Source organism: the organism of the source record quoted next (assembly GCF_019968985.1).
Source record: "MAG: Porospora cf. gigantea B chromosome Unknown PgB_NODE_959_length_9086_cov_128.692, whole genome shotgun sequence".
Classification (NCBI taxonomy): Eukaryota; Apicomplexa; class Conoidasida; order Eugregarinorida; family Porosporidae; genus Porospora; species Porospora cf. gigantea B.
Window position 1 is genome coordinate 1 of NW_027179361.1, and position 9,086 is coordinate 9,086.

Sequence of the window (9,086 nt, forward strand, 5' to 3'; positions counted from 1 at the left end):
GGGTCTCCTGTGTCCGTCTGGCTGAGTTCATCAGCTGCTGGTCTTTCTCCTCGATTTCCTCCATAGCTCCATGATACCGCTCCTTCCACTTAGCATCTCGTTGGGCCATCTCGGACTGAAGCTTCAATAAGGACGACTGCAGATCCTGCGCCCGGCAGGCCTCATGTGAACTGCGTTTTTCCCCGTACGAGCTCTTACTGTAGCCTCTCTTCTTCCTCCAACTTCTCGCAGAGGGAGTGGACCTTCGCCGTCAACTCCAGGGTGAGCACAAAGGCGGTTTCAATATCGTCCAGCGCTAACGCCCGGATGGCGTCCAGAGGGTCCGACCCTTCGCCCTGGGTACGGTCCATGAGCAACTCTCGTAGGTCGAGCTCACCTTCCTCGGTCCACTTGTGGACGACGTCATCCTTAAATCTAGCAATCCTCTTGTCGACTTGAACGTCCCCAGGAACGGACTGCACCATGTCTTGAATGTCAGACACCGCGACGCTGCTGCCATCGTCGAACCGCGAGTCCATTGATTTCGTGTATTTTACTAAAACCCACGAGAGATGGCGTTTGCATCTCAGAACACTGGCCACAACCCTCAAATGGCCAACATAGTGCCGTGGCCTTGTGCGGTTCCTCCGCTGCCTATGTCAAAATGGCGCACAAACTGGCCAGGGTTCAGAAGATTTGGCTTGAGCGCGTTGACTTTCAAGTGCAGCTCGGCTGGTTGAGCGTAGATCGCGCTGTAAACATGCTGGTTAAACCTAACGGGGTGGTCACTGCCCACGTGCAAGACGTCCACGTTTTTGTCCTCGTCAAGAAACGCTAGCATTATCGTCTTCTTCTCGAAGTTGTTCAGCAAGAACAAGTCCGCCTTCAGTTTTAGGGCTCTTTTGCAAACCTCGATCCAGCCCTCGTAGTAGGTATTGCCGCTGAACATATTACGAGCAAGCTCAACTGGTTTCCCTTTGTAGTTAAACTCTCCCTGAGGTTGGCTGGGGCGAAGGAATCCGAATGGCTGCACCTCTTCTGGATACGTGTGGAAGAATTTCATAACAAGAGCGTCATGGCTGGATCGGAAGACATAAGCTCCGTCAGGATTCCCCTGAACCTCGTCGATCACAGCCTGGCTGAGATCTTGGGGTGGACTGAAGTCGAGAGTCTCCAGATTCATATCTCTCTTTTATCACCAAACACTATCATCAAGGCAAACTATGGAGGATCCGCAACGGCATTTGAAAGCCAGTGATGTGAGACGTATACAGAAGACACAGATTGAGCCGTATTCAGTAGAACACGCCCGAGGTCAAATGCAACGCTGCATCTTTTGAGCTCTACCTGCTTCTCTGTTGTTCATCCGAACTCGATGCCCAAGGTTCTCTCCCCCCTAAACATCGAATTTGATGGAGCCAATCCAGGTCCGTGAATACAACGCTGTGGCGCCTCGAGTGGAGCGTGTTGGCGTTCACTCGCATATCACCGGATTGGGTCTGAACGGGCTGGAGCCTGAGTATTGCAGCCAAGGCATGGTCGGGCAGCTCAAGGCGCGGAAAGCTGCTGGCGTGATCTTGAAACTCATTGAGAAAGGCACCATCGCGGGTCGCTCCATCCTAATAGCAGGTCAACCCGGCACTGGCAAGACGGCCATCGCGCTAGGCATCGCCCGGCAGATGAACGAGGAAGCCGCCTTCGTCCACATCTCAGGCCCGGAGGTCTTCAGCATGGAGGTCTCGAAAACCGAGGTGCTAACCCAGTCGCTCAGACGAGCTATCACAATCAAGATTCAAGAGGTCGTGGAGGTGATCGAGGGCGAAGTAGTCGAGCTGGAGGTTGACAGACCTGCTGCTGGAGGTCAGGGTAAGAAGACAGGCAAGATGACGCTTAGAACCACTGACATGGAAACGATGTATGACCTGGGAACGAAGATCATTGCCGAATTACAAAAACAGGAGGTGTGTGCTGGGGATGTCGTATCGGTTAACAGGAGCACCAATCAGGTGGCCAAGTTGGGGCGCAGCTTTCAGCGCAGCCGAGATTTCGACGCCGTGGACTCTCTGACAAAATTCGTCATGTGCCCTGAGGGGGAGGTGCAGAAGACCAAGGAGGTGGTCCACACCGTGAGCCTCCACGACATTGACATCATCAACTCGAGAACACAAGGATTCCTGGCCATCTTCGCTGGAGACACTGGAGAAGTCAAACCAGAGGTGCGCAGTCAGATTGACCAGAAGATTGCTGAGTGGGTCGAGGAGGGGAAGTGCACCGTGCTGCCAGGCGTCTTGTTCATTGACGAGGTACACATGCTGGACGTTGAGTGCTTCTCGTTCTTGAACCGGGCACTGGAGACGGAGCAGGCTCCGTTGGTGGTGATGGCCACTAACAGAGGTGTCGCTACGATCAGAGGCACGGAGTTCAAAAGTCCTCATGGAATTCCCTTGGACCTGCTGGACCGAACTCTCATTGTTGCCACTGAGGCTTACTCCGAGGAGGATGTCCTTCAGATTCTGAATCAACGGCTGACGAGTGAGGGTGTCCAAATGACTGATGACGCCAAAAGCCTGCTGACCAAGATCGCGGCCGACAGCTCGTTACGGTACGCGTTGAACCTGGTGTCGCTGTCCCAGGCGGCCAGCAGCCGACGCCAAGCCACCGAGGTGGAACCCAGAGACGTGGAACGCTGCTTCGCTTTGTTTGCGGATCTTCCACGATCCGTGGCAATGCTTCGACAGTTCGAGAGCGAATTCTTATATGGAGAAGTGCGTCAGTGATTACTAGGACGATGACTGATCTGTGATCAAGAGAGAAAGATAAGAAGCAAAAATGTGTGAATGATAGGTTACACATGGTCTGGTTGAATTAAGGAATATGGTCGGTTACTTTTGTCACTGTTGTGTCCAGCAGCCGAGGGAACCCCAGGATATCGGCCATGGGTACCGCTGTCCTCTGTGCTTGGCAGTGGGCTTCGTCGAGATCATTGACGGCAACAACGAGGACGACCCTCGTTTATTCGACATTGCCATCAGCGATAGGAACCGTGAGACTGTGGAGGATATCCTCTTCAACCCGCTGGGCCGCTTGACGCGTGAAGGAGCAGGACCAAGGCTCGCTGGCGTTGAACCAATGGGTTTCGCCAGCCAGCTGGTTCAGACCTTCAGACCTCTGATCCTCAGGAATCAAGGGGCGGCGATGGACAGAGTCATCCAGCTCCTGATGGAGCACGACCCAACGTGAGTGCAACGTTTCCCACCATACAGTCGTCACGGTCCACCACCCGCGTCGAATACGGTGGTGGAGAATCTACCTGGAGAGCTTCTGAGCGAACAACAAGCTCGCGATCAGCAATGTGCCATCTGTCAAGAGCCGTTTTCACCCGGAGATGAGGTGAAGTTATTAACGCGCGACGCTGCTGTCTGTTCGCATTTCTTCCACAACGACTGTATTCTACCATGGTTGAGGCAGCATAACTCCTGCCCTATATGTAGATATGAGCTACCCACCGACGACCCGGACTATGAGGAGCAGCGACGGAGACTGCGGGAAGGCATACATCGGACAATGTCGAGCGATAACCCTGCTAATCCGTCCAGGCAACAGCCAGAGGTGGCTGAGCCTCCCGCCGTCCAGGCGCCGCAAGCCCCGCTGATACGGTGAGAGATGTTCTTAACACACACAGAACGGCAGCAGAAGACAACCAAGGAGCCCAGACACCCGAATCGACTCCCAGCTCCAGTCTTTCGGCCATGCTGAGCATGCTAAGATTCCTTTAGCGGGTTTCGTATTCGGCCTTCATTTGCTCGAACCATTGAGAGTAGAGCATCTCCTTTGGGCTGGGCCGACGTCGAGGTTTGGGGCTTAAAGCCAGGCTGACGAGATGCCTGAGATTCTCTGGCCAGTGGTGCCCGTTTTCGTTAGAACTAATCTCCATGCCGCGGTCGAACAGTGATTTGAACTCTGGGCACTCCTGGGGATTGGACGTCCTCCACAACGCGCTGTCGGACCAAATCCAGAAGAGGAAGCAGCCAAGCATCCACGTGTCTGCACGGGCGACGTCGAAATACCAATCACCCCGATCGTTGAATCTGGTCAAATGCTTCAGGTCGACCAACGGGCTCTGGACCAGCTTACCGTTGACCTGCACTCTCATAAACCGGTGGTAAATCTGCCAACACTCAGGCGGCATGTACGCCGTCTTCCCTACCGTAGGCTCGCACGATTCGAAGGCGAACCGCTGTGCGGTGTGTTGGAGTTGCACGTGCCGCGGATACCGTGTAGACAGGGGACACGCCTTGGCGAAGTCGCACAGTCTAAGTCCCTCCGACCCTATAAGCACGTTCTCCGGCGTGAAGTCCAGATGGGCGATTCCGGCTTTATGTAGGCTGTATCATGCGGTCCGGAGACTCACTTTGCTTGGAGCTGCGTCACTTTATACTGTAGACGAAACCTTTGGGCTTCTGACAGTCGCCGCCTCCCTTGCCGAGCGAGGTGCTCCAGAAGATCCTGACCGTAAAGCTCTGAAACCAGCACCATTTCAGACGGCTGGTTGCTGGATCCGTGCACGGTCGCAACCGCAATTAATTTGGGACCGAGAGGGATGTTGTTGTTTGTCAGGAACGCCATCACAGCCGCTTCCATAACGTAGTTCTCGCCATCGGTGACATAGTCGCCCTGCCAGTCAATCATTGAGCGCCACTGGTTGTACCAGATACGGTATGGGACGCGTTTCAAGAAAACTCCAACGGGTCCGTGGACGCCGTTGGAGGGTACTGTTGCCTTGTGCATCTTCTGAGGTCTGCCAGCCGATTGGCCTAGCGTTTCGACTGGCTCTGTCTTCCAATCCCGGAACGGGACGCCGTTGACGTGCATTTGGTCCAGGTCGGTGCGTAGAGAGTCGATGTAGTGTCGAGCCATCTTCCAGTTATAAACAGCGTCCGCTCGAGTTCTGGAGGGCGACTTGTCGACAGTCTTCGCACCTACCACCTGGGCCTGGCTGCTGGAGAGCACGAATGGGTTCAGCGTGGACTCGTACGGTTCCTGCTTCGGGGTCAGGTTTCTGGGGGGCACGCCACGTCTGGTGTGTGCAGGTTCCTTGTTTGCAAAATAGGTGGTCGTCGGAAGTTTTCGGTGCAGGATCTGCGGCGGACGGGGCATGGGAACCGAGCTGTCAGACCGCTCGGTTCGGGGTGATGGGAGGGATGTCCCCTCAGGACGGCGGACGAGGGGGTCCACGCTCAGTGTCTGCGTCTTATAGGTCTCCTTAGTCGTTGGGGAGTCGACTTCTGAGTGGTGTTTGCGTTCTCGTGGGCGGGGAGTGGAGGTCGGAGTCTTACAGGTCTCCTTAGTCGTCGGAGAGTCGACTTCTGAGTGGTGTTTGCGTTCTCGTGGGCGGGGAGTGGATGTCGGAGTCTTATAGGTCTCCTTAGTCGTTGGGGAGTCGACTTCTGAGTGATGTTTGCGTTCTCGTGGGCGGGGAGTGGAGGTCGGAGCCTTATAGTGCTCCAAATGAGACTGGGTGGGGACGAAATTCAAGTTTGATAGAACGCGAGGCTTCGTAACCGGCAGAGTCCTTTCATCTGGCTTCAGAGAGACAGCCTCTGCGTTGACCCTGGGAGGTCGACGGGAGTTCATCGGAGCAGGCGCCACGCGCCGCGTGGGCCCAGGTGGGTCCTGTCTGGGCCGGGGCTCGACTGGCGAGACGGACGTCACTAATAACCTCCGCCGGGACTCGTGCATCCGGATGTCCGCAGCGGCAGTTCCCGCTTTTGGCTTCAGATGGTGGATGGCTGACGAGGCGACAACTTTGGTCTTTTTTGACGATCCCGCCGTGGTACCTCCTACAGTATTCACTCGAGGGCGAGATTTGCCTGGCGTGGCCATCTCGGCCTCCGCCTTGGCATATTTGTGTGCTCTGAGGGGATCCTGATTATCCTTATCTACCTTTGTGCCTAGCTTCCTCTCAAGCCGCCGCACCTCTCTAGTTTCCCTTCTGTGTTGACGGGTCGTCTTCAAGTCTTCCACCTCTTCCACCTGCGCAGAGGTGTCCACTCTCCATGACCTGCTGCTCCATGTTCCACTGATATTACCACACAAATCAACTCACCTGCTGAATAACTTCTTAAGGGTGCTCGGCGTGTGTGAATCCGATTGTTTTGGCCGGGAAGACGCGTCCTCCTCTCGGCGATACCGCAGCTTCTGTACCACTCGTCTAGGGCTATAAGGCGAAAGTTCCTGGCCGGGCATCGTAGCAGGAGGGCGCGACGCCTCACGACGGGGAGGTTCCTCCAATCTTCTGGGGGTCAGCGTAAACCGAGAGCGAGGCGTCGACATCAACGTCCCCGAAGCAGTCAAAATTGCTAATACTGAGGCAAACAGAATCACTGAGCCTTCTGGGCTCAGTCAGCTTGATCGCCCAAGAGGAGGTATTCGGATATCGATGGGCCATTTCATTGGTCTCATCGGCGGAGAGTGTCAGCTTTCACCAGCTTCCTTTGCAGATGAACGACTCTGTTTTCCAAATCTCGAACCTTCAGGCGGCTCTGTCGTTGAGTCTCGGATTCCACCGCATGCTGTGCGAGGATCTTTGACCTCTCCTGGTTTCCTTGTCTCACCTTCGCCTCAGTTAAGTCTAGGGCTTTCATTGCCATATCCCTCTCTTCTACCAGCATTGCCACCCTTGATTCTAACTGGCTTATGGATTCCTTCTGGGAAGCGAGTGTCTCCTTGCAGGTGTCTATCTCCGCTCTGAGCGTGGATGCCTCTGCTTCGTAGTGTCGCCTGTCACTTTCTGCTTTGGCGCTGGCCGAGTCTGCATTGGCCTTCAGAGTGGCTCTCAGATTAACGATGGCTGTCTCTAACCGCATAGATTCGCTCTCGAATTGTTTGGTGTTCTGAACTATTCGTGAGAGAGTAGTGCCCACAAGGTCGCTGGTAGTTTTGCTATCTGTTAGGACTTTGGTGTCCGCACTAAGGCGATCATACTTATCTTTCCAAATGTCGGATTCGGCGACTCTATGACCCAGTCGCGCGCTCTCCTGGGCCATCCGCGCTCGCAAAGACCTCAAGTCATCCAACAAGAGCTGACCTCGACTCTGAAACCTGTGCATGACCGGCAGGGATACGAAATTGACTAATAATCGCGTGCATGAGGTCAATGCAGGTCCAGGGGTGGGTCACCGTCCCATGTCCAATCTAGCGACCGAGTAGTGTGGCTGTCGGATGTCGTTGTAGAGGCGGAGGATGCTGCGTGCGTGTCGATACTGAATGTACCAAAGGTAAAACTGCCAGGACGAGGTGACCCAGTTTCGTCAGGCTGCAGCCAGCATGTCCAAGAAATCCTCCACACTCAGGTCCAAAGTGAAGCCTCGATCTCTGAAGAAGATCATGAATCTACAAGATGTGAGCAAGCGTCCTTCCGACTCCGACGACCCCATCAGGGACGAAGTGTCTGACGCCCTGCGTACAAGGGTGGCGGACACGCTTCGAGAATCGGTCATGCAGGCCGTGCAGTCTCAGAGGGCTGCTGTCGCTCCGTTGGACGATCTGACCGCCTGTGCCGCCGCAATCTCGGCATACGCCTCCGTTCTCTTCGCGGACTCAGTTTTCATGGTGCTATTAAGGGACCCGGATACGGAGGAGCTCATATTGATCCTTCCAGGCCTGGCTTCGAACTGGGCCGCCGGCGTCTCGGATAAGTTGTCCGTCCTCAGATTCCACTCAGCTCACGGGTTGATACCGACCATTTTAGACAGGTTAGGAAATTGTTGTTCCTTGCGTTTTTTCCCGTTGGGTTGTCTTCTGAGTTGTCGCGACTGGATCCTCGCGGAGTCGGTAGAGGAGACATCTGACGACCCAACCGACGGTCACTGTCCGGCCTATCAATTGGTGTCCGGCTCCGGTCGCCGAAAACGCTGCTCCTTCACTGCCCAAGCTCCATCCTCTGTCGGTGCTGACGCCATGGCCCATTTGGAATCTTACTCTGATTGCCGGGGCGAACCATGTGCCGAGCTGCTGATTGCGGAAATGTTACATGTCAACGGTACCGCCATGGTACAGCGAGCTGCTCACTCTTCCCCCGTGTCGTGCCTATTCCCAAGTGTGTCAAACCCCGGGCCTCGGACAATTCCCAGCCATGCGCCGCTGGTATGTGTGCCGATAAAGGCCGGCGAGCAGCTCGAGGGGTTCGCGATGGTGGCACATGTCGCCACGCAGGAGTGCCCCGCCGGCGCAAGCTCTGAGGGTGAGACAGCGTTTACAACGAAACAGACCATGACCGGTTTGCCGAGGAACAACGACGGTACTACTACGCCTGTGGACTGCTATTGAAGGCAGTAGTTAGTCAAGTCTCCCCTGTTATCAGCCTCCTGAGACACCAAAAGGGTATAGCGCGCTCCCTTTCCAGATCGCGCATTGCACTGGCGTTTCACCGGTTTGTCTGTAAGGATTTGAGCGACGACGACCGCACTCTCCAAAGATTATTGTTTCTGATGCTCCAAGTCTCCAACGCGGAGCACGGGGCGCTGTTTGCCGTGGACCGGGTCGCCGGTGAGATAATCTGTTTTCTGGGCCACGAAAGGTGTGTGGGCTTGCGACTCGAGTTGGACCACCCTCTTTTCCGCAAGAGCTACAAGACGCAAAGACCGCAGTCGGTAAGGTTGAGTTGCTTGCCAGATGCAGTACAATTCTCCCGCGGTGGACTGTCACCACCTCAACCTGGACTACGACACGAGATCCGGCATCGAATCGCAGTTTTGCTGCGTTGTGCCCTTCGCCAACTCAGCCGGCACGGTGGAGGCTCTGGCCATCCTGGTTAACCGTCACAACTCGCGTATCCCGATGACCATCCACGACTTCAGCCGTTCATTGTCGTGCTTGTCCCCTGACAGAGGTCACTGGGCCGGCAACGACCGCATGTTCGACTTGCGTAAGGTGCTACCCCACGTCGTACGCGGCACCAACTACTACTCGCGGCAGGAGGAGTTCGTTCTAGGCGCTCTGGCGAAGGAGACGTCCAAATCTGGGGGAAGCTCTGTACTGTCGCGCCTGTCGTTGTCCGCGATCTGGAGGTCGGAGCAACAGACCTCTGGGACTTCTTTCTTGTCCCA

At 55.4% G+C, this 9,086-nt stretch overlaps 7 protein-coding genes across 13 annotated transcripts; 3 read left to right on the forward strand and 4 right to left on the reverse strand.

Annotated features, from left to right (window-relative positions):
• On the reverse strand, positions 1 to 518 carry KVP17_004145 (uncharacterized protein; the record flags this gene model as incomplete). 2 transcript variants are annotated; one of them, XM_068522078.1, is made up of 2 exons in its annotated part: positions 1 to 170; positions 199 to 518. In XM_068522078.1, coding segments are annotated over 2 exons (490 nt in total), but the record flags the coding sequence as incomplete, so codon positions are not given. The 2 variants fall into 2 exon arrangements, with proteins under 2 accessions (XP_068370965.1, XP_068370966.1); XM_068522079.1 differs by lacking the exon at positions 1 to 170 and having other exon boundaries at positions 195 to 518.
• Positions 519 to 586: 68 nt separating this feature from the next.
• On the reverse strand, positions 587 to 1,162 carry KVP17_004149 (uncharacterized protein; the record flags this gene model as incomplete). Its single annotated transcript, XM_068522085.1, has 1 exon — positions 587 to 1,162. The coding sequence occupies one exon, from the start codon at positions 1,160 to 1,162 to the stop codon at positions 587 to 589; it is 576 nt and encodes a 191-aa protein (XP_068370972.1).
• Positions 1,163 to 1,391: 229 nt separating this feature from the next.
• On the forward strand, positions 1,392 to 2,756 carry KVP17_004146 (uncharacterized protein; the record flags this gene model as incomplete). The annotated part of the gene is made up of 1 exon (XM_068522080.1): positions 1,392 to 2,756. The coding sequence occupies one exon, from the start codon at positions 1,392 to 1,394 to the stop codon at positions 2,754 to 2,756; it is 1,365 nt and encodes a 454-aa protein (XP_068370967.1).
• Positions 2,757 to 2,853: 97 nt separating this feature from the next.
• KVP17_004144 (uncharacterized protein) lies at positions 2,854 to 3,639 on the forward strand (the record flags this gene model as incomplete). 2 transcript variants are annotated; one of them, XM_068522076.1, is made up of 2 exons in its annotated part: positions 2,854 to 3,215; positions 3,243 to 3,639. In XM_068522076.1, the coding sequence occupies 2 exons, from the start codon at positions 2,854 to 2,856 to the stop codon at positions 3,637 to 3,639; spliced, it is 759 nt and encodes a 252-aa protein (XP_068370963.1). The 2 variants fall into 2 exon arrangements, with proteins under 2 accessions (XP_068370963.1, XP_068370964.1); XM_068522077.1 differs by lacking the exon at positions 3,243 to 3,639 and having other exon boundaries at positions 2,854 to 3,219.
• Positions 3,640 to 3,751: 112 nt separating this feature from the next.
• Positions 3,752 to 6,225, reverse strand: KVP17_004148 (uncharacterized protein; the record flags this gene model as incomplete). 3 transcript variants are annotated; one of them, XM_068522082.1, is made up of 3 exons in its annotated part: positions 3,752 to 4,364; positions 4,391 to 6,058; positions 6,086 to 6,225. In XM_068522082.1, the coding sequence occupies 3 exons, from the start codon at positions 6,223 to 6,225 to the stop codon at positions 3,752 to 3,754; spliced, it is 2,421 nt and encodes an 806-aa protein (XP_068370969.1). The 3 variants fall into 3 exon arrangements, with proteins under 3 accessions (XP_068370969.1, XP_068370970.1, XP_068370971.1); XM_068522084.1 differs by lacking the exon at positions 3,752 to 4,364 and having other exon boundaries at positions 4,387 to 6,040; XM_068522083.1 differs by lacking the exons at positions 4,391 to 6,058; positions 6,086 to 6,225 and having other exon boundaries at positions 3,752 to 4,168.
• Positions 6,226 to 6,437: 212 nt separating this feature from the next.
• KVP17_004147 (uncharacterized protein) lies at positions 6,438 to 7,088 on the reverse strand (the record flags this gene model as incomplete). Its single annotated transcript, XM_068522081.1, has 1 exon — positions 6,438 to 7,088. One exon carries the CDS (start codon positions 7,086 to 7,088, stop codon positions 6,438 to 6,440), a length of 651 nt encoding a protein of 216 aa, XP_068370968.1.
• Positions 7,089 to 7,126: 38 nt separating this feature from the next.
• On the forward strand, positions 7,127 to 9,086 carry KVP17_004143 (uncharacterized protein; the record flags this gene model as incomplete). Of its 3 annotated transcripts, XM_068522074.1 has the most annotated exons (5): positions 7,127 to 7,149; positions 7,178 to 7,256; positions 7,285 to 8,221; positions 8,248 to 8,630; positions 8,659 to 9,086. In XM_068522074.1, coding segments are annotated over 5 exons (1,850 nt in total), but the record flags the coding sequence as incomplete, so codon positions are not given. The 3 variants fall into 3 exon arrangements, with proteins under 3 accessions (XP_068370961.1, XP_068370962.1, XP_068370960.1); XM_068522075.1 differs by lacking the exons at positions 7,127 to 7,149; positions 7,178 to 7,256; positions 8,659 to 9,086 and having other exon boundaries at positions 7,306 to 8,307; XM_068522073.1 differs by lacking the exons at positions 7,127 to 7,149; positions 7,178 to 7,256; positions 7,285 to 8,221; positions 8,248 to 8,630 and having other exon boundaries at positions 8,653 to 9,047.